The 23,842-nt window shown below is 38.4% G+C and overlaps 2 protein-coding genes across 4 annotated transcripts in view; one reads left to right on the top strand and one right to left on the bottom strand.

The window, feature by feature from the left end:
* Positions 1 to 1,633: 1,633 nt before the first annotated feature.
* Positions 1,634 to 12,008, bottom strand: sqor (sulfide quinone oxidoreductase). Of its 3 annotated transcripts, none has more exons than XM_036576104.1 (10): positions 11,771 to 12,008; positions 8,404 to 8,632; positions 7,617 to 7,787; positions 7,247 to 7,300; positions 5,984 to 6,178; positions 5,126 to 5,335; positions 4,864 to 5,047; positions 4,332 to 4,399; positions 4,029 to 4,207; positions 1,634 to 2,468 (listed from the first exon to the last, which is right to left on the bottom strand). In XM_036576104.1, the coding sequence occupies exons 2-10, from the start codon at positions 8,614 to 8,616 to the stop codon at positions 2,411 to 2,413; spliced, it is 1,332 nt and encodes a 443-aa protein (XP_036431997.1). In that variant the 5' UTR covers positions 8,617 to 8,632; positions 11,771 to 12,008; the 3' UTR covers positions 1,634 to 2,410. The 3 variants fall into 3 exon arrangements, with proteins under 3 accessions (XP_036431997.1, XP_036431996.1, XP_036431995.1); XM_036576103.1 differs by lacking the exon at positions 11,771 to 12,008 and adding an exon at positions 11,705 to 11,764; XM_036576102.1 differs by lacking the exon at positions 11,771 to 12,008 and adding an exon at positions 10,125 to 10,693.
* A 6,941-nt stretch (positions 12,009 to 18,949) lies between these two features.
* The window catches only part of atp8b4 (ATPase phospholipid transporting 8B4), a 32,313-nt gene continuing 27,420 nt past the window's right edge, over positions 18,950 to 23,842 (top strand). Inside the window, exons 1-2 of the mRNA XM_036576105.1 lie at positions 18,950 to 19,023; positions 21,178 to 21,245. The gene's annotated coding sequence lies outside the window, so the exon portion shown is untranslated. The remainder of the gene's footprint in view (positions 19,024 to 21,177; positions 21,246 to 23,842) is intronic.

Here is a 23,842-nt window from a genome sequence, read left to right on the forward strand (position 1 = left end):
CATCATGGAAGAAAAGGTATAGTCCCATTTTTTAAACGTCACTATGACATACATAGCCAAGGAATAAAACAGCATCACATTTATACAGGAAGTCCACCAATTTTCTGATATAATTAATATATAAACTAAGTCATTCAGAGAGGTTGGATTTGACATGCTCCATTCAATAGAAACTAATTGAGTCAGAATTGTTCACAGTGGTGGTGATAGGAACCAGACGTTTAAAGCACTTTATGCACAAAATGGTTAGAAAAGTCTTAACTTGCAGTGATGGACAGTGATTATTGATATATAAGTATTACTGAGCCCATGTGGTAACATCTATCATAGAACTATGCTGGTCTTTAACCAAGTGCCATCTGAGAAATTGAAGGTCATAAGCATTCAGCTGTGTTTTTCAGCCTTGCCCTTTACGCACAGAGGTTTCTCCAGATTCCCTGAATCTGTAGATATTATTATGCACAATACAGTGTGAAATACCTAAAATCCAATATCTAAAAATTGCAATCCCTGGCTAAGGAACGTTATTTACTGTTGGATTTTTTACTGATGCATTTTTTTTCAAAGTGGTGAGCCTTGACCATCCTTGCTCATAAAGAGATAGACTCTCCTGGATGCTCCTTTTATCCAAGCATGAGTGCATCATCTGTTTAAGATGTTTGTGTTTAAGATTTCACAATGTTCCTAGTCTTAAATTGACCCTGTCCCAACTTTTTTGGAACGTGTTGCAGGCATCAATTCCAGAATGAGCATATATTTATAAAAAATATGAAATTAATAAAAACATTAACTATCTGGTCCTTTTACCGCTTTTCTTTAAATACAGGTCAAAGTAGACTTATAAATCACTGCTTTATTTTTATTTGAATTTTACCTACTGTCCGAACTGTGGAATTGGGTTTGTAGATCAAAGGTTTATGAGGGGTTAACAGGGTCAGACACTCTCATTCAGATTCATATTTAAGCAAATCAGATACATATATGCTAAAATATATTCAGAGTTTATATTTGTAGTAGCTGTTAGTGTTTCCTAAAGCTCCTCTGCAAAGAATAAAGTGCATTAAACCACAAGTGGCCCCCAACAGAGGAGATACCTGAAAGAGGTATTTGCATCATTCATTTGTTATTTACATCATTCACTTGTTAAGTCCTTCTAGGACTTAACTTGGTTAAAATTAGGAGTAGGCTAGACATGGCTTGGCACTTGATGAAAGATGACCAAATTAGACTTGGATGTGAACACAATGACAGGGTTTTTCAATTCCGGCCTTTGAGACACAGCACTGTACAGTGCAGAGTATTCCCTCTTGATTCAATACATCTCCCTGTTGATCAATGCATTAGCTAATTATCATGTCCTTCATTAACTAAATCAGTGGCACACTGCTCTCATCATCTGGGTCTCATCAACATGGCTTTCTGTGCTCAAACCACTGCAATTCTAATTGCTGACAATCTAAGCCATATGTAAGTAGCAATGTCCAGGCTCTAAAGATTAGAGTAACCAAGAAGTGACTACTTAACACACCTCACCTTTGCTAATGCCCAAGACATCATCCACCTTGCTCACAGGAGTGCAGCAAAGCTGCAAATCACATTTTCAGATGTGATACAACACAGTCTGAACACAAACTGTTTGACAAGTACTTTTATTTAATCATTCACGATGACGACTTAAAATGAATTGGTCCCTATGGGAGCCATAATATCAGTTCATTTGAGGAAGCATGTCTTGGAGATACTTCCCTGGTTGTCGCCTCAATAATGAGAATAGGAACTGGTGGTCCATTAAATGTACCCTGTTTGGCACTTACAACTGAACACGATCTGCACTTTTCCAGTTCATTACAGGCCAAAGGTAAGTTTTAGAACAGCCATAAATCCTCGACTTTACATAGGAGTGCAAAATGGTATGCTCTGAGTGGTAAAAATAAATGAAGTGCTTATGTTGTAAAAATGTAAAAACTACTCATTACCTTGGAAACGTTGCTGAAGATTATTTTGATTCCGCATATAGAACAAGATGCACAATATTACAAACTGGTACGTCTAAAAATCAGTTATAATATTTTTCATCTAACATTTATAGCATTCAGTTTCTAAAATTTAAATGCTTGTTTTGGAAAGTTAGCTCAAAGCTGATTTTACAACTGCAATAATTTGCTTATTATTAATGCAATTTGTTGTAAGTAAGGGGTTCTATTCCAACTTATTGGTACTAAGCTACACATGCTCACTACATCTGCATTTCAGAAAAAAATAACCAACCTTTACATTTAAATAATCATAATAATGGACCTCCAATCCTCACACAAAAGCACCAACAATGTTACAAAGTTGAGTAGAATGTGCGTTCAACTCATATTAGAGATGCTGATTCCTTTTGAAAGCCTTTGCTTTCTAGCAGATTCTATTTCATCCCAAGATGCATGAGTTTTCTGTATGGACCTGGGCCTCCCCAAAGACCCCTTTAAAAAAAAGAAAAACATACATTAGAGGAAGACAATGAAGAAGATCATGTTTTATGCAAAATTACAATAGGTGACATGAAGTGTCTGGCCGTGTCTCAAGCTCTTCCCTCACTGCAAATGACACTAGGCTTTACTCTTAAAAGTCATTTTGAAAAAGTCAGACTGTTTGGGCAACAAAGGATTTCGGCCTGCACTCAACCCTCACACTGCCCATCTGTCTGTCATTACAAGAAACATCTTGCACTGCAGGTGGAGGTGGAGCTACTGGTGATTGCTTAATATAGGTTTGTATACAAAGTTTTAGGCACCCAAGAAAATTAGAATTAAAAAGCAATGTATCTGGTCAGTAAGTTTATTTGCTCAGCAAGATACTAACATTAAAATAGAATAAATATGAATACCATTAATACAATAAGTAGTAAATCAGCAGATGAGCTAATGCTAGAGCAGTTTAATGTTAGATAAGGGGCAGTCGTCTTCTTCTACACAAGATAAATTAGGTGCTCTGTGGATGATGTGGAAACACAATGGTTTGTTGAGGAAACACTGAGAACAGAGAAATATCTTTTTAAACTTCAGCTGTCATGGTTAGCCTAGCTGCACTACTACTTGGTCATGTCTGCGACACGTCAAAGCAAAAGAATATACAATAGTAAGATACTACACTAAGTGAGTAGGGTCCATCCATCTGCAGACAGATCTTACTGTGGCACAGATTTGACAGTTTATTAAGTACACATAGCTTGTTTATCAGAGAAACCTACCAATTGCTGATTATAATACTTAGCCAGTTGCTAGGATAAACGCAGAGATGTAACTGTAGTAACAATATGTTTTTTGTACAGTGCCAACTTTTAACATTTTACAGTTCTACACATGAGAAGACGATCCTGCAAAAATCTTGTATCAACTTTTGACAGCGTTAACTATATTCATTACACCTGTATTCAAAACTTTATGATGTCAAATCAGTTGTGCTGATGATGGAGTTTAACAAAACCGATGGCTAGTGGTGTCTAGAAGACATTTAGAACCAAAGTTTATTCTTCTAACCAGCTGACAAGATATTACATACATTTTTTTTCAAAATAAGAAATTCTTGTTGCTTTTTTACTGTATTTATACTGTGTTTATTTGCATTTATACTAATGATCTATGGTGTTTTACTTGCAAAAACACACTAACTGCCCAGATAAATGTTTTGAAACAATGTGTTTGGGTGCCTAAAATTTGTGCACATTACTGTATGTAATTATTTATTATTAGCGAAATACATTTTGCTATTGACATTTGTACGGCCGTCCTCCATATTTTTGCATTGTATTATTTTGCATTTTTGCAATCTCCAGTACCATCAAATCTTGTTTAGCAGGGATATGCTAAGAATATGAAAAGTGGTAATCAAATCAAATCAAAGCAGCACTAACAGTGAAATGTTTCACATGAAGCAAAACCCCTCACTGCTAACAGCTCTGAGATCTCATGGCGAGATACAGGGTGTACAGATGGCTTTGAAACAGGCCCTCTGTAATTTAAAACAAAGTAACCAGTACTCACTTGAGAAGACCATACCAGTACAGGTGGGGCATCAAGTTGGCTTTCATGTGATACATTATTCTGCTTTCTTTGCCTTGATCCACAGGGAAGGTCTCCAACGGCTGTCCACTATAATCAAACTCTGCCAAGATAACTGTGTTGTAGCTTGTCACCAAAGGACAGGAGGTGTAGCCATCGTACTGTGAGTGAAACACGTGTTTCGAAATGCATTTTAATAAGACTTGCTTAATCACAAAATAAATGAGAACCAGAATTAAGGAAAATTTGGTCAAGGAATTACTATTCAACCCAAATCAAGCTCACCTTTTTATCAGGCTTGTCTTTCTTCATCACTTTGGTAACGGTCCTGTCAAGTACAGCAGACTGTGCAGCTGGAAAAGAGTAACTTGATGTCATTCTTCTAATGACTCATCATTTAGTTAATGTGTACCACTGTGCAGCAGTAGTTAAGCTTGTTCAGGTCATGGAGACGTAAAAAACTTTCAAGAAGTAGCCACTACTGAGCTGGAAAGATTTTAGTTGTGTGCTATTAAATGACATTATTAGCAGTATCATCCTCATCTGAAAATCTACAGGCACCCTTGCAGAAAAGTCATGGGTTTCACATGTGAATAAAACACATGGTTTTTACACACTTTACATGTGTGATTACATGTAAAAAAAACTTGTTCACACATGTAAAAACATGATTATTTTTAACTTGCAGTTGTTGCACACTTCACAAATATATGTGACTTTTCTGTTAGGACAAAACAAAGATACTGATTAGCATCAAATAAACAAGATACACTAGATGATGAATTCACAGCACAAGCAGCATTCATATATGGCTCACCCACAGCAGCTGCAGTTTTGGATGTTGGTACATTGGTGCAGTCTCCAATTCCAAAAACATTGTCATACGTCTTGTGCTGAAGGGTATCCTTATTTACATCAAGCCAGCCGGCCGCATCCTCCAGCGAGGAGCCTTTCAGCACTGAAGGTGGACCCATAGGAGGGGTAACATGGAGCATCTCGTACTAATAACGGGCAAGACAGGACAATGAGCCAATGCATACTGACCCTTCAGCAGAATCAAGAAATTGGCTCCTCTTTACCTCAAAAACCTTAGTCTCTCCAGGATTGTCAAGGTTCTCGAATACAGCTTCCCGTTTGTCTGGTCTGACTTCAATGAGGTCGTGTCTGAGGTTTACATTCAAGTCCCGACTTTTCGCAATTTCCCATAAGGCATCAGCATATTTCTTAACTCCAAACAGCACTGGCAATGATGTGTTGTAGATAATGTTGGCTTTGGACCTCTTTCCTGTCTTTTAAGGCAAACATTTCAGAATATTATGTAATTTCCAGTTCAAAAGGATCACTACATTTATACATTCATAAATACAACCACTTTCTACAGTTGTGTGCAAACGTTTGGGTGCCCCAGTCAAATTACATTTTTTGTGAAAATAATATAACACATCATCTACAGAGAACACACTTCTGCACATTTTAATGCACAATTACTTATTACTAAGTTATTTGCTGAATTTATGAAATTGGCAAAAGTACAACAGAAAATGTGATCTGTGCAAAGGTTAAGGCATATTTTATATTTTATTTTTTCCAATATGTTAAACTCAACAAATTAAAAGAAACTGCACACTAGAATATGCAGAAAACCACATCTATGTGTGTTCCCTGTAGAGGATGTGTTAAATTATTTTCACTTCACTGCTGAAAATTAACAAAACATGTAATTTGGCTGGGGGTGTTCAAACTTTCGCATACAACTGTATATATCGATAAATGCAGCCATTAACATAAACACTACTTTAATTATCGTTTAGATTTAACATAAGGGCTGCAATACCATTCATGTAACATCTCTAGCAACAATCTTCTTCTGAACATTTTAAGAATTGCAAATAATAATACGTGTATAATCAGGACAACATACACATATGTATAAGCACCTTTCTCAAGTAGGCTTCAGAAAGGTACATGATCTTCTGTGGAGCCCCTGCACATTTCACTGGAGTGTTGGGAAAAGAAAAAATAGCATTTCCCTCCTTGAAGTTACGTAATGCATTCCACGTCTTCTCAACCGTTTGTAGTGAGTAGTTTGAGCCAATCTTAGGATGCTGAAACCCTTCTGGTAGGCCTTTGATCTGGCATTCAATAAAAGCAAATCAGTTTATTTCAGATGTGAAAAAAAACACTGTTCTGATTATGTTCTTAAATCAGTGAGCTTGGTGTTCTTGCAGAGGGATGCTAAAACACTGGTCAGATTTGTTACTCTGGATGTACATGTTGACTAGGGAGAACGAATTGATCATAATCATACTGGTATCAAATGAAACTGCTTAAAAAACAAATTATCAGCATCAGGCAAATGTTTAAATTTCACCAATATTTCAAACTGATATTTGATTATGTATGTATTGTATTCTGGAAAATCAGGATGTTTAAGCAATGCTGGGCTACTGTACAAAACTATCATAGCATTTTATTCATTTTATTGCATTTGTAACCTTACAGATACAAATGTTACGTATCTCCTAACTAGCACTGAAAACCCTGCTCCTAATGCAATCCCAGTTAGCTCTAGTCCCAATTCCAACATATTATGAATCTTTATGTATCAGTATCAGCATCAGCAGATATGTATATAGCAATAATGATATTGGCCCATAATTCACATCCTGACAAATCTCTAACTGAGTGATTATACAATTAATGTCATAACACAATGTCACACCCAATGTTGTAAGAGTTGTAAAATGAGTTATATACAAGACAGAAGTGATTCTCACTGTCCAAAAAACTTTTATCAAACGTATTATAATAATTGTGTGAGTCACTCACCAGTAAAAGTAAGAGAGGTCATAAGCAAAACTGGCATGTTTTGGGAACACATAATGTAGTGTTAAAGGATAAGTGCTTATACTATATCATGGTATACGATGGTGTTCTTATTCTAGTTTTACTTCCTTTACTGTTTAATGCCCAGCCTTTCTATAAACATACGCACATCTGCACACTATACCACATCTGCACACTAGCAGACAGGAAAAGGGCAATTATACAGGCTCAGACCCTCATATGGGAAAAGTTTGTCTTGTATTATCTAGACGCTTGAAAGACCAGAAACGACCAGATTATGAAAAAAATGATTCCTACACGACATACTTTTGCACATTTAAATGAATAGTTTACAAGTAGTGTACAAAAGTTACCTTCTCGTAGTGAAGCTGGAGGCCAAGAGCTACGATCAGATAGTCATAGGAAAGCTAAAAAAAGACAGACCATAGAATCATTTACATGTGTGTCATGTAGTTTGAACATACAACATTTTATTAACTGAAAAATGTATGCACAAAGTTAAATCTTATGTCTATGACCTATTGCCCTTCCAACATTATTCCAGTAAGTTAAATAATCCTGCTGACCAGCCACACCTATGTAATTACAGAAACAACACACAGTCTTTATTGTTTAACCACATGAATTTGGCAATCGCATCGCCAGTAACATAGATAAGATATCTGGCTCATGTGTAACATTGGTCACTCACAGAGTTAGATGTTTAATCCCATAAGGGCTTACTTCTTTCCCAGAGTCTGTGGAGACAGTGTTGTTCTTAGGGTCAATCTTCGTGACCCTGGACTTGACCCATTTCACTCCAGAAGGCATCACGCTGGCAGTGGGACGTCCAGATGAGCTAATGCTTTTAGCCCCTGCCCCAACCAATGTCCAAATGGGCTGGTAATAATGCATCTGAAACAAAGTGAAATTAGTTATTACTGCACCTCATACATACATTAATTATCATGTTATGAGCATATATATATATATGCTCTTAATTCACTTTTATTCCATCCCTCTGACTTAAAGTTTTATTTAAAAGATCCTTTTAATGCTACAAGAATTTTACAGATTTGTTTATAACACATTATAACACTGACCATACAACCTCTACCATATTTCTCCTTTCTTTCGTAGTAATCCTGATTGACGTGCTTGTTATCACTGAATAAATTGATTCACTTACAGCCCAGTCTCTGCCCATCCTTTTACATATTTGATCAACATCCACGAAAGTACTGCATTCAATTTACTTGACTCAGATGTATATATAATTTCCACCTAAATAAAAAATATTACATCCACATACGTATTACCAAAAGTAAACTGAAAAGCAAAACTGAGTTGAAATAATATATTTCAATGTGTATTGTTTTACTTAGTCCACGTATTAAAAAAATTCTTAAGAAAATAAATACCTTGCATGTTTTATTGAGTTAATACAGTCTATGAAAACCTCAAATAAACCTTAAAATGTAGTAACTACTGAATTACCTCTGTCATACTGGAGAGGCCTTAGGCTACATACCTCACTGGGTTCCACGATGGCCACATTCTTTGCACCGACTTTCCTTTTCATGCGAGCGCCCATCGTAATGCCGCCACTTCCACCCCCAAGCACAACGATCTTGTAGTGCTCTTTGGAGGCCAGTCCACTGCTGCTGTGGAAGTAGGAGTTTAAAGAAAAAAACACTCTGCCTTTTCTAATGGGAGCCAGAGGTGAAGCTAACGCTGCAGCCATGGTCCTATAGTATGATCTAGAAATAAGAAAGAGAAAAAAGAAAGAGAAAAGCTTGTTGCATGAAGATATAGAGAACACTGAGTAGGGCTCCTTTACACTAGAGCCAATGTGAGCAAAGCCATGCAGCTTTCATGTTCTGTGAATCAGTTTACAACCAGCATGCCATAACATGCGCTTCTTGTTCCTCTGGAGACTTGAACGTCTTGCATGTCATCTGTTTGGAAGGCTGCCAAACGTGTAGTACTGTAAAGGTCAAACGTGCCGCTTCCTAAGCCAAAATATTCCAGTTTAGCATTGGGGAGTTACTGCTGAGTCACCATGACTTTGAGAGATGCTTCATAAGACAGGATTTCACTCTTAATTGAATAACTTACCCTGCAGCAAAAAAGATCATTAGAACTATAAGGATTAAAACCTTAAAAGTTGCTTTCTAATGGGAATTGGCTTAATAGTTTCCTATGAAACAATTTGAGTCCTTTACACTGTGATATCAACCCAACAGGAATACACGAAATGCCATTACTAACTTATGGTAGAAACCAACATAATTCTCAGCAGGGAACAGCCAGAACGAAGACTGTCCAAGAGGAGAGGATGCAGAAGACTGTCCAACTTTAACATTTTTCTTTAATAACTTTCAGAAATGAGAAAGTCTTACAACACCACCATGGAACAGTCTATATGTTTACAGTTCACTCCTCTCCCCGCTTAACCGTTACAGCACTGTGGATGGTCATTTAGTTCAAATCTGCAGACACATCATTAGTCAAATATTGGAAGACTGTGTATGACTATATGAAATTAAGCTTTCAGAGACGGATCTCATGTTGCTCAACCTCTCATCTGATTTGTCTCTTCCAATTTCCTCATTTCCTTTCATTCTTGTTTAAACCAGGCACACGTATCTCATTGTCTGGCGCCAGAACGCATCAGTGGAAAGTACAGCTTTACAACAGCACATCAGTCTCATTAGTTACTCAACAGGCTTGTATCTTGTAGCTGAACACCCACCAAGATTATAAGTTATCCAACACCATAAATACTATAACACACAGAAAAACAACTGTGCAGGTCCACACATCAGTGTACACTGAAAAAAAGCTTCAAATGTGGCAACTGGTTGCACATGATTTCAGAGAAATAACTGTGTCGGTCTAACACATTTCTCATGTTTATTCATGGCATATTTGAATCATTTCAATTCAAAGGACTATTTTTTCAGTGTGCATATCAAAAGCCCCAATGCTTATTTAGCACCCAATGTGATGAAAAAAGCACCTTCAGTCCTCGTCTAAATCCAGCTGGACCCAAATGAACATTAGGAGAGTTAAGGCTAATTCAGCACAGGAGATCATGCTGTACTGTACACTGTATTCCGCTATGCTATAGGCCCTATACATCGCACACATCCTACGTGATCTCGTGCGAGCTTAAACACAAACCTAAACTTAGCATACACGGCTCACGAAAACAGCTCGCTACCGAGGGTCGCAGGCGTGTCGCCTTACCAGAGAAAGGCTAGAAAGTCCTCGAAAGTGAGAGCGAGGCTGTTCCAGACACCTCTCGGTCCCCGCTACGTCCCCACTGAGTGCGGAATGTTCCTGGTTCACTCTAGTTTACCGCACGTACTCATCCGCTAGAGGGGGTTCAGGAGTGACACTCACTGTGTAGCAACAACGGCTCGCACGCATGCCAGAACGGCCACCGGATACCTCCTTCAGTGCTGGCCTATGGTCTGTGATAACTCGTAGCTTACCCGCCCAAAAAAACAAAGCACATATGTGTGCAGTGTGTAAATCATCCACGAGGTGTCGTTCTCTCATACAGAAACAGTGCCAGGCTGCGTCCAAAACCACATACTGAACTAGAACGTGCCAGTCATGATAGTGCACTGCTTTGACATATTGTTCAGTATGCGGTTCGGTTTTGGACGCAACCCCACTGTTTTCTCCATCCTACTCCTGGAGCAGCCTTGCCCTCCACACTTCGACTAGCCCAGTTTCCACACTTAAGGCTTATTATTAACTATTCTGAGCACGAAATGTGAAAATAATTGCAGTCTAGTTACAAGACTTAGGATGTGTGAAGTGGAAGTGCTAACAGTGTCTTGGAGCTTAACTGGTTGAACTGTTGTGGGTGTTTCTCAATACCGAGAACGCGAAGAACAGGCTTGTGTTCTGGAGGAGAACGAATACAAAAGACAAAACAGAATCTGATATGAGTGTTTAAGAGCACATAGGAAAAAGTGAAGACATTTGGAGAAACAGAAGGCTTATAACGTTATTTAGCTGTATAAGTTTACAGTTTCTACATGTTTACAGTTCACTCCTCTCCCCTGCTTAATCATCACAGCGCTGTGGACGGGGTCACTCAGTTCAAATCTGCAGACACATTATTAGTCAAATATCATAAACTATGCCCGACTGTATGAAATTAAGCTTTCAGAGACAGATCCCGTGTTGCTCAACCCCTCTTCTCATTTTGTCTGCCAATTTCCTCACTCTGTTGGGGTCACTCCCCTTCATTCTTGTTTAAACCAGGCGCACGTATCTCATTGTCTGGCGCCAGAACACATCAGTGGAAAGTACAGCTTTACAACAGCACATCAGTCTCATTAGTTACTCAACAGGCTTGTATCTTGTAGCTGAACACCCACCAAGATTATAAGTTATCCAACACCATAAATACTATAACACACAGAAAAACAACTGTGCAGGTCCACACATCAGTGTACACTGAAAAAAAGCTTCAAATGTGGCAACTGGTTGCACATGATTTCAGAGAAATAACTGTGTCGGTCTAACACATTTCTCATGTTTATTCATGGCATATTTGAATCATTTCAATTCAAAGGACTATTTTTTCAGTGTGCATATCAAAAGCCCCAATGCTTATTTAGCACCCAATGTGATGAAAAAAGCACCTTCAGTCCTCGTCTAAATCCAGCTGGACCCAAATGAACAAAAGGAGAGTTAAAGCTAATTCAACACATGAGATCATGCTGTACTGTACACTGTGTTCTGCTATAGGCCCTATAACGTTACATTGCAAACAGCCCACGTGATGTCGTGCGAGCTTAAACACACACCTAAATTTCTCATACACGGCTCACGAGAACAGCTCACTCCTTAGGGTCGCAGGCGTGTCGCCTTACCAGAGAAAGGCTAGAAAGTCCTCGAAAGTGAGAGCGAAGTTGTTCCAGACACCTCTCGGTCCCCGCTACGTCCCCACTGAGTGCGGAATGTTCCTGGTTCACTCTAGTTTACCGCACGTACTCATCCGCTAGAGGGGGTTCAGGAGTGACACTCACTGTGTAGCAACAACGGCTCGCACGCATGCCAGAACGGCCACCGGATACCTCCTTCAGTGCTGGCCTATGGTCTGTGATAACTCGTAGCTTACCCGCCCAGAAAAACAAAGCACATATGTGTGCAGTGTGTAAATCATCCACGAGGTGTCGTTCTCTCATACAGAAACAGTGCCAGACTGCGTGAGTAGGGTCTGACTGCAGAACAGGAGGCAGCAGTTCCAGGACCGCAATTCCAGGACCATATGTTTTCGCGACACTGCTTCCTAGCGAAGTGGATACACGGACCGCATTTAACGTGTGGAAAAGATGGATGATGACGGTCGGAGTGTGAGCACAGAACGTGAATCAAGTTTTATATAATTAACGTTAGAACGTTCTGGTGTTTTGAATTAGACAGTAAAGTTAACGTACATAGTACGTACTATGTAGTTAACAAAGTTAACGAACTGTTAGCCTGCTTTTAACAAAGTTAACTACATAGTCAAGGCACTATACACAGTTATCTGTTAGCTAGATTGCTTCAAAACGAACTGTTAGCCTGCTTTTTTGGAACCGTAGCGCCGTTTTGGCGAGCCTAACTAGCATTGTATCATATACTAATTGTTACCGTAATGGTTATGATAATGAATTCTACCCAGCACATTAATTAGAACTCAAAAGACGATAAAAGAATGTCCGTATATGTCTGTCCACTGCATTAAATCAGCATAGCTGTTTGTCTTCAGTGTAAATACTTAATACTTACTGTTCTACCATTTAATTAAGTTTAAATAATCTTACTAATTAAACTGTCCTGACTCTCTGTTTACCCCACTATACGTGGTGTTCATTCTTTATAGTCATTATATCAAAAGGTGTTTACAGACCTATGACCTATGACAAAGACTTGCTGTTCTGTATTCTGTATTGGTATAACAGTATATTTAAAAAATATTGTTTAAAAATGATCCTTTTTCCTTTGGTAGGCCATCATATATGGCCTAGCTGTGCTGAAGAATTTATCCTTGCAGCAGGCTGAGCAGGTCTTCCTCTGTGCTCCAGTTTATCAACACGGGTAAGAGTAGAGAATGTAATTGTTTTTACATAACGGCATAAAACATTGGTCAGTTCTTTAAATTAAAAAGTAGTAACGTCAATTAATGTACCATGAAAGTTATTTCTGTTAAGTGAGCAGTGGTTATGTTGTCTTTTTACTATTTCTGTGAAGTGGAGGAATTTAACAGAGTGATAGATAAACAATTGAAGAAAGAAGGGAGACCATTCCATTGGTAGGTAGTGCTGTAACTTAATTCACAAAGTGGGGTTTGAGTATTGAAATTGAAACATCAAATGCCAATAACATTAGGTTTTCTCGCATCTTTCTCGCATCTCTGCGATGGTTGAGAAACCATCCCAGTTTTAAATAACCCATTTGCTTTTTTTTGTGTGTGTGATTGAGGGGGATTATATCTTACTTGTTGAATGTTGTTGGTTGTTATTGTTGATATATTAAATAAATATTATGGCACCAAAGCCTTTCTTGTGTCTCAAATATCTGGTTGAGATTTTGTGACTGTAAAAGCAATATGTGCAATTGATTGTATCTTTATTTTACACAATTACAACAAAATGCAACTCTTAATAAACTAAAAAATAATAAAAGTTTCATTATGAGACAAAGTAGTATTTGGATGGAATAAGCCTTTAAAACTATAAATTAGATAAAGTTGTAGTATTTGGGTGGAACAAGCCTTTAAAACTATAAATTAGATAAAGTTGTAGTATTTGGGTGGAATAAGCCTTTAAAACTGTAGTTATGTAGACAGGAAGGAGCATTGGTCATCCACTTCGCTAGGGGGCAGTGTCGCAAAAACATATGGTCCTGGAATTGCAGTCCTGAAACTGCGGTCCTGAAACTGCTGCCTCCTGTTCTGCAGGAATATAGTATAGGAGGGGGGGGTGGGGGGGGGTGGCTGCGTCCAAAACCACATACTGCAGAACGCCAGAGGGCGCCCGTGAGCGAGTCCTCAATGAATGGGGGGTAAATGGGGCTAAACGGCTTAAAAGGAAACATTAAAATAGTTTTTAACCATTTGTTCAGGACCTGTCTCTAATTTTGGAAAGTAGAAGGATGCATTTCACTAAAAAAGCAAAAAAAGGTTATCTGTATATTTCCTTTTTTCCTCTGCAAACAGGTTTTAGGCTGTGGATGCTACTGGGTGCTCATTGGTTGGCATCACTGCTACTGAGTGCTGATTGACTGAAGCTGCATTATACTCCACATGGTCCCTAAGCAGTACTTTTATGTTCCCTACACACTTCAGCACCGAATGTCAGTTAAGGGAACAACAGTGGATAAATACCTTCCTTCTGAACGTCCTGCCGTGTCATGATCAAACACATAAACTTTCCTGCAGCTTCCTGTGAAGTGATAAACCGTTGTCCACTACTCCCTGTGCACTTTGAAGTTCCCTTGCAATTACGTTTTCACTCCCTGTGGTTTGGAATCACCCTTAAAATGTCTGATTACTCTGTGCTGGGAACTAGGAGGGAGACTGGAATGCACCATGTACTGAGTGCTGATTGGCTGACATTACTGCTACTGCGTGCTGATTGGCTGGTATTACTGCTACGCAGTGCTGATAGGTTGGCGAGCAGAGCAGCTCCTTGGCTGAGTGCAGTGCTATACAGATTAGGCCATCTCTACACGGTTCTGGCTGAGTGAAGCGGTTTGCTCACTGAAATCATGTACTTACATGAGGCACTGTTATAAAGTCCTGTAATTGGAGTTCAAAAGCACTGAAAAGTATAACAGCAGTGTTAAAATGTTTTATGCTGTTCTGTGTTCAGGAAATGAATGCAATTTTCTATATAAAAGTCTTTCAGCATTCACAAACTATAATTTTGCTCAAAACCTCCACATAAAGCCATTCATGTTTGACGTGCTCTGGAGCGCCCTCTAGTGACACATTCTCTGTGTTGCCTGTTCAGTGGATTGCCGAACCTCTATGGCACGATAAACCAAATGAATTTGTCTTTTAATTGTTAGTACATGTCTATACATTAAATCATTTTATTACAGTTATACACATACCTAGTGTGTCTAACTCGATGAACCATCTGGGCTAGCACGGCTCTCGAGCTGTTTACCGCCACGGTTTGCTGCGCTGAAGGTTATTTACTGACTGTGAGGAAAAAAAGCGATGTGAGACATTTGATAGGTCACTATGTTTAGCATTGATTTGCTTCGTCACTTAGTATAAAGTTTGCTGGAAAATGTGCAAAACCTCAGAAAAAAACGCAAAAACTAAGGTCTCGTTCACATTACAAGCCTCATTGCTCAAATCCGATTTTTTGCTGAGATCCGATCTCTCTAACATAATGGGTCACACTCGTTTAAGTAACAGACTCCAATCTGTCAATAATGTAAACAAACCGGCGTCCTGAAATGACTCGCATGCGCACATCCACGGTAACGTCACGTGAACGTATCACTTACGACATTGACAGCAAACAAACTAAGGAGCAGAACGAGCCTTTGCTGCGAAGATAATTAACTCTGAACAGCTCTCTGCTGTTCATTATTAGAGCGAGGTGAAAGCGAAAAGGGCGAAATGTGTTGCTTTTCCACCGTTTACTGGCTTTAGCTTCTGTTCGGCCCTGCTACCATGGTAACGCTGAATGAGGCTGCATGCGCAGTGGGAAAAAAAGCACGTGAATTCCGATCTGAGCATTCTCATTAATGATAAATATTACAAGGTACTATTACAGGGGACTTTTTAACAGTAGAGTGTTTACGTTTTTAAACACAAAGACATACATAAGATGTTTAGATATAATTAAACAAGGACTTCACATTTACAGTTTTAAAATAAACAAATGAAAAAGAGCAAGAATGTTACAAGGACACCATCACTTGTTCCCCTTACTCACTGAATCCCTAAGTGAAAAAAACATCTGGTGAAGAAGGAACACCTCAGACTAATAGCCAGAACTCGGTAATCTCTACATCTGGACAAAATACTCAAATCACAACTCTCTGAGTCTGTGAGAATCACAGAGGTGGGTGATGTTGGTGTCATGCCAGGTGCAGGCTATTTCAAAGGTTTGTCAGGTAAGATAGATTGGGCCACAAACACATTTTGGTTTTTGCAGAATAATGTTTTATGTATTTCAGCAAGATTAATACCCTATATAATACACACAACATACATATTTCTGCTGCAAATGAAAACATAAATATTGCTTATGAACAATTCAGCCAAAAGCAGAAGGGTTGCAAACATTACAACAATCCCTACAGGCGTAACTGTTACACTTACAGGCGTCCCTAAAAGTGTAACAGACAGTGGGGCTAGTGGTAATAGTCACTAAAAAGTGTACCGAATTGATACAGATGTTTCAGTACAGTTATACTTTGTTTGAAACAGATGAGGTTTCTAAGTTAAATACAAAAAGAATTCATTAGCAGTTTTTAAGACCACAAAGTAAAACAGCAAATATAAGAATGATGAAATTGATTTACATTTTATTTACATGACACATGGTGCTGCTTGAAAGTTCTTGAACTCCCTATCATTATGGCAGTTTCTATGTAAATGTGACCTAATATGTTATCAGATCTTCATTCGAGTCATAACAACGGATAAAGAGAGCCCAATATAACAGATAACACAAACAATTACATATGTTTCATTAAATTATTGAGCAAAGTGATCCAACATTAAAGATCTTTGTTGACAAAAGTATGTGAGTCTCTGCTTTCTGTAACTGGTGTTACCCCCTTGAGCAACTCTGACTTCAACTAAAAGATTCCTGTAACTGTTGATAAGGAATTTTGGTCCAGTCCTCCTTATAAAACTGCTTAAACACTGCTATGATGGTTAGTTTTCTTGTATGAATGCCATGCCATAGGCCCTTCCAAAACTGAATTAAGGTCTGGACTTTGACCCAGCCATTCTAAAATGCAAAATTTCTTCTGCTTCAATAATTCTTTGTAGACTAACCTGTTTTTGGGGTTGTTGTCTTTCTGCAGGGTCCACCTTCTATTGAGGTTCAGTTCACAGATTTGTGCCCTAACATTCTCCTGTAGAATTTCTTGACACAATCCAGAATTCAATACTCCAGCAAATTATAACAAGCTGTTGTGGTCCAATAGCAGCAAAACAGCTGCAAACCGTGACACTGCCACCACTGTGTTTCACAGTTGGGATGAGGCTCTTTTGCTGGGATGTAGTGTTAATTTTTTGCCATACATAATATGTCTCATTTAAGCCTTAACAATCTGTCTTTGCCTTATCTGTCCACATACTATTATTTCAGTTGTCTTCTGGCTCATCCAGGTGGTCTTTAAGGCCTTTAAGCATGCAGCTGTATTCTTCCTAGGGAGAATGGCTTTCTCCATGTTATCATTCTATACAAACTATTTCTCTTTAGTGTTTGCTAGATTGTGGACTCATGAACACTGACATTAGCCAGTGTAAGAGAGGCCTGCATATCCTTGCCCAGGGGTTCTTTGTGATCTCTCAGAACATTATATAACATACTCTTGGAGTCATTTTTATTGGATGACCACTCCTGGAAAATCGGGGACTTTTCTCCATTTGCACATTATCTGCCTGGTGGTGGATCACCACCAAGTCCAAACTCTTCAGAAATTGTTTTGGAACCTCTTCGTTTCTAATGAGCATTGGCAACTGTTTTTCTGAAACTGAAATCTCCTTTGACTGAGACATGGCCTGTACTAACAAATGTAAAGATCAGACTTTGATGGTGAAGACTCAGGTTAATGTCTGTTACATAGGGTAGGGTCAGCCACACTCACCTAATCGTTATCCAGTTGTCCAGTTGAATTGAACCTCTTAACCCTAATTATCACCAATACCAAACTGATAATTCTAGAGCTTCACATACTTTTGCCATCTAAAATACATGTTGGATCATTTTGTTCAATAAATGCATGAAAAACTACATTAATGTTTATATTATTTCTTTGGGTTCTCTTCATCTACTGTTATGGCTTAAATAAAGATCTGATCACATTTTAGGTCAAACTTATGCAGAAATTCAATGCCAAAGGGTTCACAAACTTTCAAGCAGCACTGTAAGTATATGTTTTTGATGAATCTGTGCATAAACACTTCCAAAAAATTGACTGTGTTTAATTTATATAGGAAGAATGCAGACTTCTCTCGTTGATTTCTTTATAAGGCTTAGCTGTAACATCGCGTTCTAACTAACCTCACTTTGTGGAGGCTGTACTCTCAGGCTAGCTCTCGCTGTGAGTTTATATCCTTCAGAATAGTGCTATATTACAGACACCAGGAGAGTAATTACAGTAATATAGGTGTGAATTCTGTGACTTACACACACAACTCATTAATCAAAAACACTTATGATGAAAAAAGTTATTTTTATAGTACAAACATGTCTTCAGAGAAACATCTGTCTGATGACGTAGCTATGGGAAAAGGAGAAGACTGACTAAAAGCATGTTCTACTTGAACCTGTTTTGCTGCACAATATCCATGTTACCTTTTACCCCTTGTTATTTGTGACCCCCTCTCCCCCTCTACTATACACTGAAAAAGAATGCAGATTTTTTTGGATTCATGTTCAGTTTATTCCATCAATTGAATCCTTTTTTGCAATTATTGTGGAACCAATATACACATCTGTATCAAATCAAGTCAGCATTCCTTTTTTTTTAATGTGAGAAAATAAACGAGAAATAAATAAATCAAGATGTGTTTATTTAATGGCCTGCAGGCTATAAGAACGTTCCTGAAGGACCATAAGCTTTCAGCAAGCAGTTTTAGATTAGGACAATAAATCTTTTTTTTTTCCCGACGAGGTTTAAAAAGTCCACTGAAAGGAGGGTCCAGTCGTTTAAAAACATGCACGTGATGTGTTTATTCCCCTCTGATTGAATTAGCCTATAGGTTTGTCATCACTTAGAGAGAGAGAGAGAGAGAGAGAGAGAGAGAGAGAGAGAGAGAGAGAGAGAGAGAGAGAGAGAGAGAGAGAGAGAGAGAGAGAGAGGTGAATCTGGCTCCTTTTCCTCTCCGCCCAGTCTGAGAGAGCGAGTCAGCGCGTGAATGGAGCATGATGTGCTTTCGGTAAGAGCTTTATTTATCATCGTGAAATTGCTTTTAATTCATTGCAGGATGTTTAATGGGAATATTCCGGCGCACCGCAATCGGAATGACGAGCGTTGACGGTGAGCTGAAAGGCTGTTGGCAGCAGCAGAGCGGTGTGGAGCCTCAGTGAAGGGGCTTCCTCTGCTGTGTAGAGAATACAGGTTATCATCATCTATCAGTCAGTGTTTCCTGTGGGCCACTTGAATAGTCCTGTAACGGTGAAGGGTGTCTCCAGATCACTGCACTGCTGCTGCCTCATACGTGCCTTATTGCCATACTAGATGTGTACCTAGCTTTGGCTCAGTGGAGCTATCAGTGCGCAGCACGGGTTTACCCAGAATTACCAAATTATTGTTGTGTGCTACCATGTTGTCTTTGGAGCGGCTTGGAAGGGAAGGTTTTGATTAGATTTAGGACAGTTAACCTTGTATTGTGTTGTGGTTATGTGATTAGTCATGTTGTGAACTTCTGTCTCCAGTTGGATGAAGGGTGCAATGCAGATGTACAAATTCAGTGTTGAAAACAAGATTGCAGCCCAAATTAGACACTGTAAGTTAAATAAACTTAGGCCTGAAGATGCTGTATATGCAAAAAACTACACTCTTCCTAATTAGTGAATTAAGTTCTCTGGATTGATGGAGCTCCATCCATACCTTTGGGATGATCCAGAACTAATCATCCAACATCAGAACCTGACCTCACTAATGCTCTTGTGGCTGAATGCAATCAAATCCTTACAGCAAATGTTCCAACTAGTGTAAAGCCTTCTCAGAAGAGTAGAGACTGTTACCTCAACAAAGTCCCTATTAATACCCTTCATTTGAGAAAGAACGCTGGATGAGCAGGTGTCTACAAACTTTTGGACATATAGTGTATTTTGAATTGCACTATAGACTATGTACACTGGAATAGCAGCTGCTTAGGGATGGAGCTCTTCCTTGGTTTGTTTTTCTCCAATTAAAGGGGAATGATTTGAATGTGTAGTTTCTTTTTTAAAATGAATGGGCATTGATAATTGATAGCTCATTATTAGTAGCATATGGTAGTAGACAGTGGACAGTTTTTATCCATTCAGCTTGAGGCTGCCTTTGCTCAGGAACATCCATCTGTATGCTGTGCCAGTGATTACATTATTTTCCTCGTACTTGCAGTCACTTAGTAGTTTAAAATCAGCATATGATAAAAAATTGCAGGCTTTAAAACCTTTATTGGTTTTACCTTTATGCCGGATGCTGGCCTCCTCAGCCACCTCAGCAGTTCTCCTCAGCCTGCCGTATTCCCCGCGGAGAAGACTGTGCTCTGCCAGACCCACTGGGTTTCCACTGGCTGCAGCTCCACTGGGGTTTCATTATTGTGAGCTACCCAGTGTGTAGCAGACATTAAAAACAGCTAGAGTTGAGTTCATCTCTAAAGGACAATTATTCGTCATCCATGATACTCAGCTTCTGCTGTTACATATCTCACATGCTGTGGTTGCCTTTCAGCTCCATGCCACGGAGTAACTGTCTTTGTGGACACTGATTTCTCTAACACTGGAATAGTGCTGTATGAAATCTCTTTACTGGGAGTGAGTAAAGGGAAAGATTGGTGTTGGAAACAGAGAAATGGCAAAAATAATTTACATAGAACATTTAGATACCGTGCAAGTACAGCTAAGGGATTCATCGTTTTAGTATAGAAATCACAATTTGAAAGAGCACAATCTTCAGCTCACAAGCCAGTGATATTAACAGTAGCCTATATTATCAACACTGTTTTTAGGGGGAAATTTAACCTACAACGCGTAGCTTGTGAACTACCTGTAGATGAATTAGACCAATCAGAAGCAACAAAACACCCATGTGCTGTGTACACGAAAACACAATCACAACGAACTAGAAGGAAAACCAGAAAAAAGGGATATTCTGGTCTTCTTGGCCAAACCAATGGGCCTGGACCTTAATTTATAAAGAATAGTTGCAATATTAATCACATTTGCAATATTGGTCAGAAAAATCATGATGGGACATTTTCCCCAAATCGTTCAGCCCTACATGGGATCATTTATTTGTCTTGATATTTGACAGAAGCTTTTAATAGACTAATTGTTTATTAACCCTTCAAACAGGGTAACATTAACATTTTATTTTCTAGCAGATTCCTTGTGAAGTGTTGGCGGTGGTTTGATGTTATGGAGATTCGGAAGAAGAACATTTGCATTGGTAAGAGAAAACATTAATAATTAATGATGCGACTGACAGTACAAAGTGTTAACTAGGGGTGGGTGATATTGGAAAAATAGTATATTGTGATACTTAAAGGTATTTCCATGATACATGATGATTCGTGATACATGCATCACAGTATTTTGACAGATAATGCACTGCACTAAATCCAGTTAAACAGGACTGATTATGCCCTCTTTGAAATGAAGCATGCAGTTGTTCATCGTACTTTGATAGTTTCCGCCCCTAGTGTTGCCATGGTTGAGGTGTGACTGTGCATTTTCTCTTGGGCAGTTAATTCTCCCTAGACATGACAACACTCACATGAGCTTTCAAAAGAAGAGAATTAAACTGATATTCAGCTTTTTGAGATATGAAATTCAAAGAAAAAGTGGCACATTTCTTTTTTTTCTGATATATTTAAGCTGAAATGGTTGTAGTCTGATGTGTACCAAACACCATGTGCTTCAACTGAGGTCATCTCCTCTCAGGTCTTGTTGCCTAGTAACCTCGATGCCATCCACTTTGTGAGGTTGTTGCTCTTGGTTCCTCTCATACACAAACAAATGAAAATCCTCAGGATATACAGCTACATACTTAATCAATCCTTTACAAAGGAGGAACACATAGAATGGCTCTCTGTATCCTCATGTATTGACCAGTCAGTCAGCTTTTTACTACACACTATGCTGTTCTGCAGTGATAAGGAGGAGAGTTTGCTACTACAGGCATGTTTTTGTGTGATCATCATTTGAATGTTTCTTTTAAATTGTTAGACAATGTGTGTGTGTGTCTTCATGAATATGCAGATATGTGTGTGCGTGTGTCTGTGTGTGTGCATGCTTGCGCATTTCTTTATGGTGGGAGGGAACAAGTAACAGGAATCCACCAATGATGCGGCGCATTGCCTTTGTGGCCTTGTGTAAACCACAGGTCATTAAGTTACTCGGGCTGACACACCGGGACAGGAATGTATTCATGTATTCACCTTTTTAAAAACATGACCTCTCAGGCTGGTTGAAGGGCAGTGTGGTGGGCATTTGTTCATGTAGGACAGAGATGGATATGAGAGTCAAACCTGCAGGTAATGTTCTTGTCCTCCATGGTTTACTGTCTTTGCCTCATTCTTGTGAGGAGAGATGCCGTTGTGTCTGTTTCAAGCTAAGAAAATCTGCCTGCTTTTAAAAATCACTTGAGTAGTCATTGCTTTGTTTTCACTGTATAAATGGAGAGGGCTTTTTGTTAGCGTGCTACCAGATATTCACTCGTAAGGAAAATGTGCAGTGTATACGGTCACAGATCATATCACATTGCTGTCATATCAAAACCTCATAACTCTTTTTTATTCTGTTTTTCTTTTTTTCCACATCATTTAAAACGTCAGCTTTACATTGTGTGAACATTTCATGAAGAACGCACCAATAGAAATGGTACAAAATTACTTGGATTAAAATATTATTTAGTTTACTCATATTAAAAATTAAGAATGTTTTTTCCTTCACCTGTAGAGTTACCATTTCAGAGAAATTAGGTTTTGATAAACATGTTTTATGAATGATATATGACTTTTCAGTGATATTATATAGAAAGATTAGAAGCTTTATGAATTTCTTAAGTATTATTCAAAGTTGTTTCTACTCTTAGATGCTTTCATTTGACAACTTTCATCATTCTGTCAGAATGATGTAAGAAATAAATACCTTTTTTAGGCTAATAAAAAGATTTCATACTGGCTCATATTCATCCTAGAGATGATTTTGCTCATTATTTTATGTATTTTTGACAAAAATTATAGCATCCTATACATTTATATTCAGTTTGTGATATTGTTGTCAGGGGTTTGCGAGTGTTCATATCTTGGGTCCAGTTACTAACACTAACCAAATGTGTAAACAGAGGAGACTCGTTTGACTAAACTAAATTATTAACTCTTGTTGGCACCTGTTCTGAATGAGTAGGTCAGTTTCCTATTGTCCTGGGTCTTTGCATGTGGTGAATTGTTAGTTGTTATTCAAAAATGATTCACCCATCTGTCTGGCATACGTTTGGATGATGTCTGTTTGTGTGTGCGTGCTGTGTTTGTATGTTTGTTTTTTTTTTAGTAAGTGGAACCTACATTGAAAAATAATGCATTGAATTTATTCTATTCAAATGTGTGCCTCATTTCTGCAGGAATAAAAGATATTACAGCAACACAGTTATTGCCACAATTAGGTAAAAATGGTGTCAGTGTAAATATTTTATTTATGTAGTAATTTAAGCATTTGAATTAATTAATTAATTGCATCACTTTTGTCAGTGTAGTATTTGTACTAGTAATAATGGAGAGTTTGTGTCTGATTACAAAATGAAGTCTATTAAGCATTAAGGATATCATGTGGTTTTATATGGTTTGAATGATGCCTTTGCAGAAGTCAACCAAATTCAAAATTGACCTTGGACCTTGTTAATTCATGTCCCTGGTTGTATTAACCAGGATTCATTGTATCGTCTCATTTAAAAGACAAAAACTTTTTTTTCAAAATCTTCTATCTAAATGTAATGACTGTTGCTCTGCTCTAAAACATCTTCTGATTTTTGATTACATCATCGTG

Source organism: Colossoma macropomum, unplaced genomic scaffold (genome assembly GCF_904425465.1).
Source record: "Colossoma macropomum unplaced genomic scaffold, Colossoma_macropomum, whole genome shotgun sequence".
In the NCBI taxonomy this organism is placed as follows: domain Eukaryota; kingdom Metazoa; phylum Chordata; class Actinopteri; order Characiformes; family Serrasalmidae; genus Colossoma; species Colossoma macropomum.

What these genes read in the sequence shown, in the direction of transcription:
- sqor (XM_036576104.1), bottom strand. Translation starts at nt 8,616, where the DNA reads ATGGCTGCAGCGTTAGCTTCACCTCTGGCTCCCATTAGAAAAGGCAGA. An exon ending in GAGAGACTAAGGTTTTTGAG is followed by an intron (nt 5,048 to 5,125) that starts GTAAAGAGGAGC and finishes GCCCGTTATTAG; the next exon opens with TACGAGATGCTCCATGTTAC. An exon ending in AAGACAAGCCTGATAAAAAG is followed by an intron (nt 4,208 to 4,331) that starts GTGAGCTTGATT and finishes TTTCACTCACAG; the next exon opens with TACGATGGCTACACCTCCTG.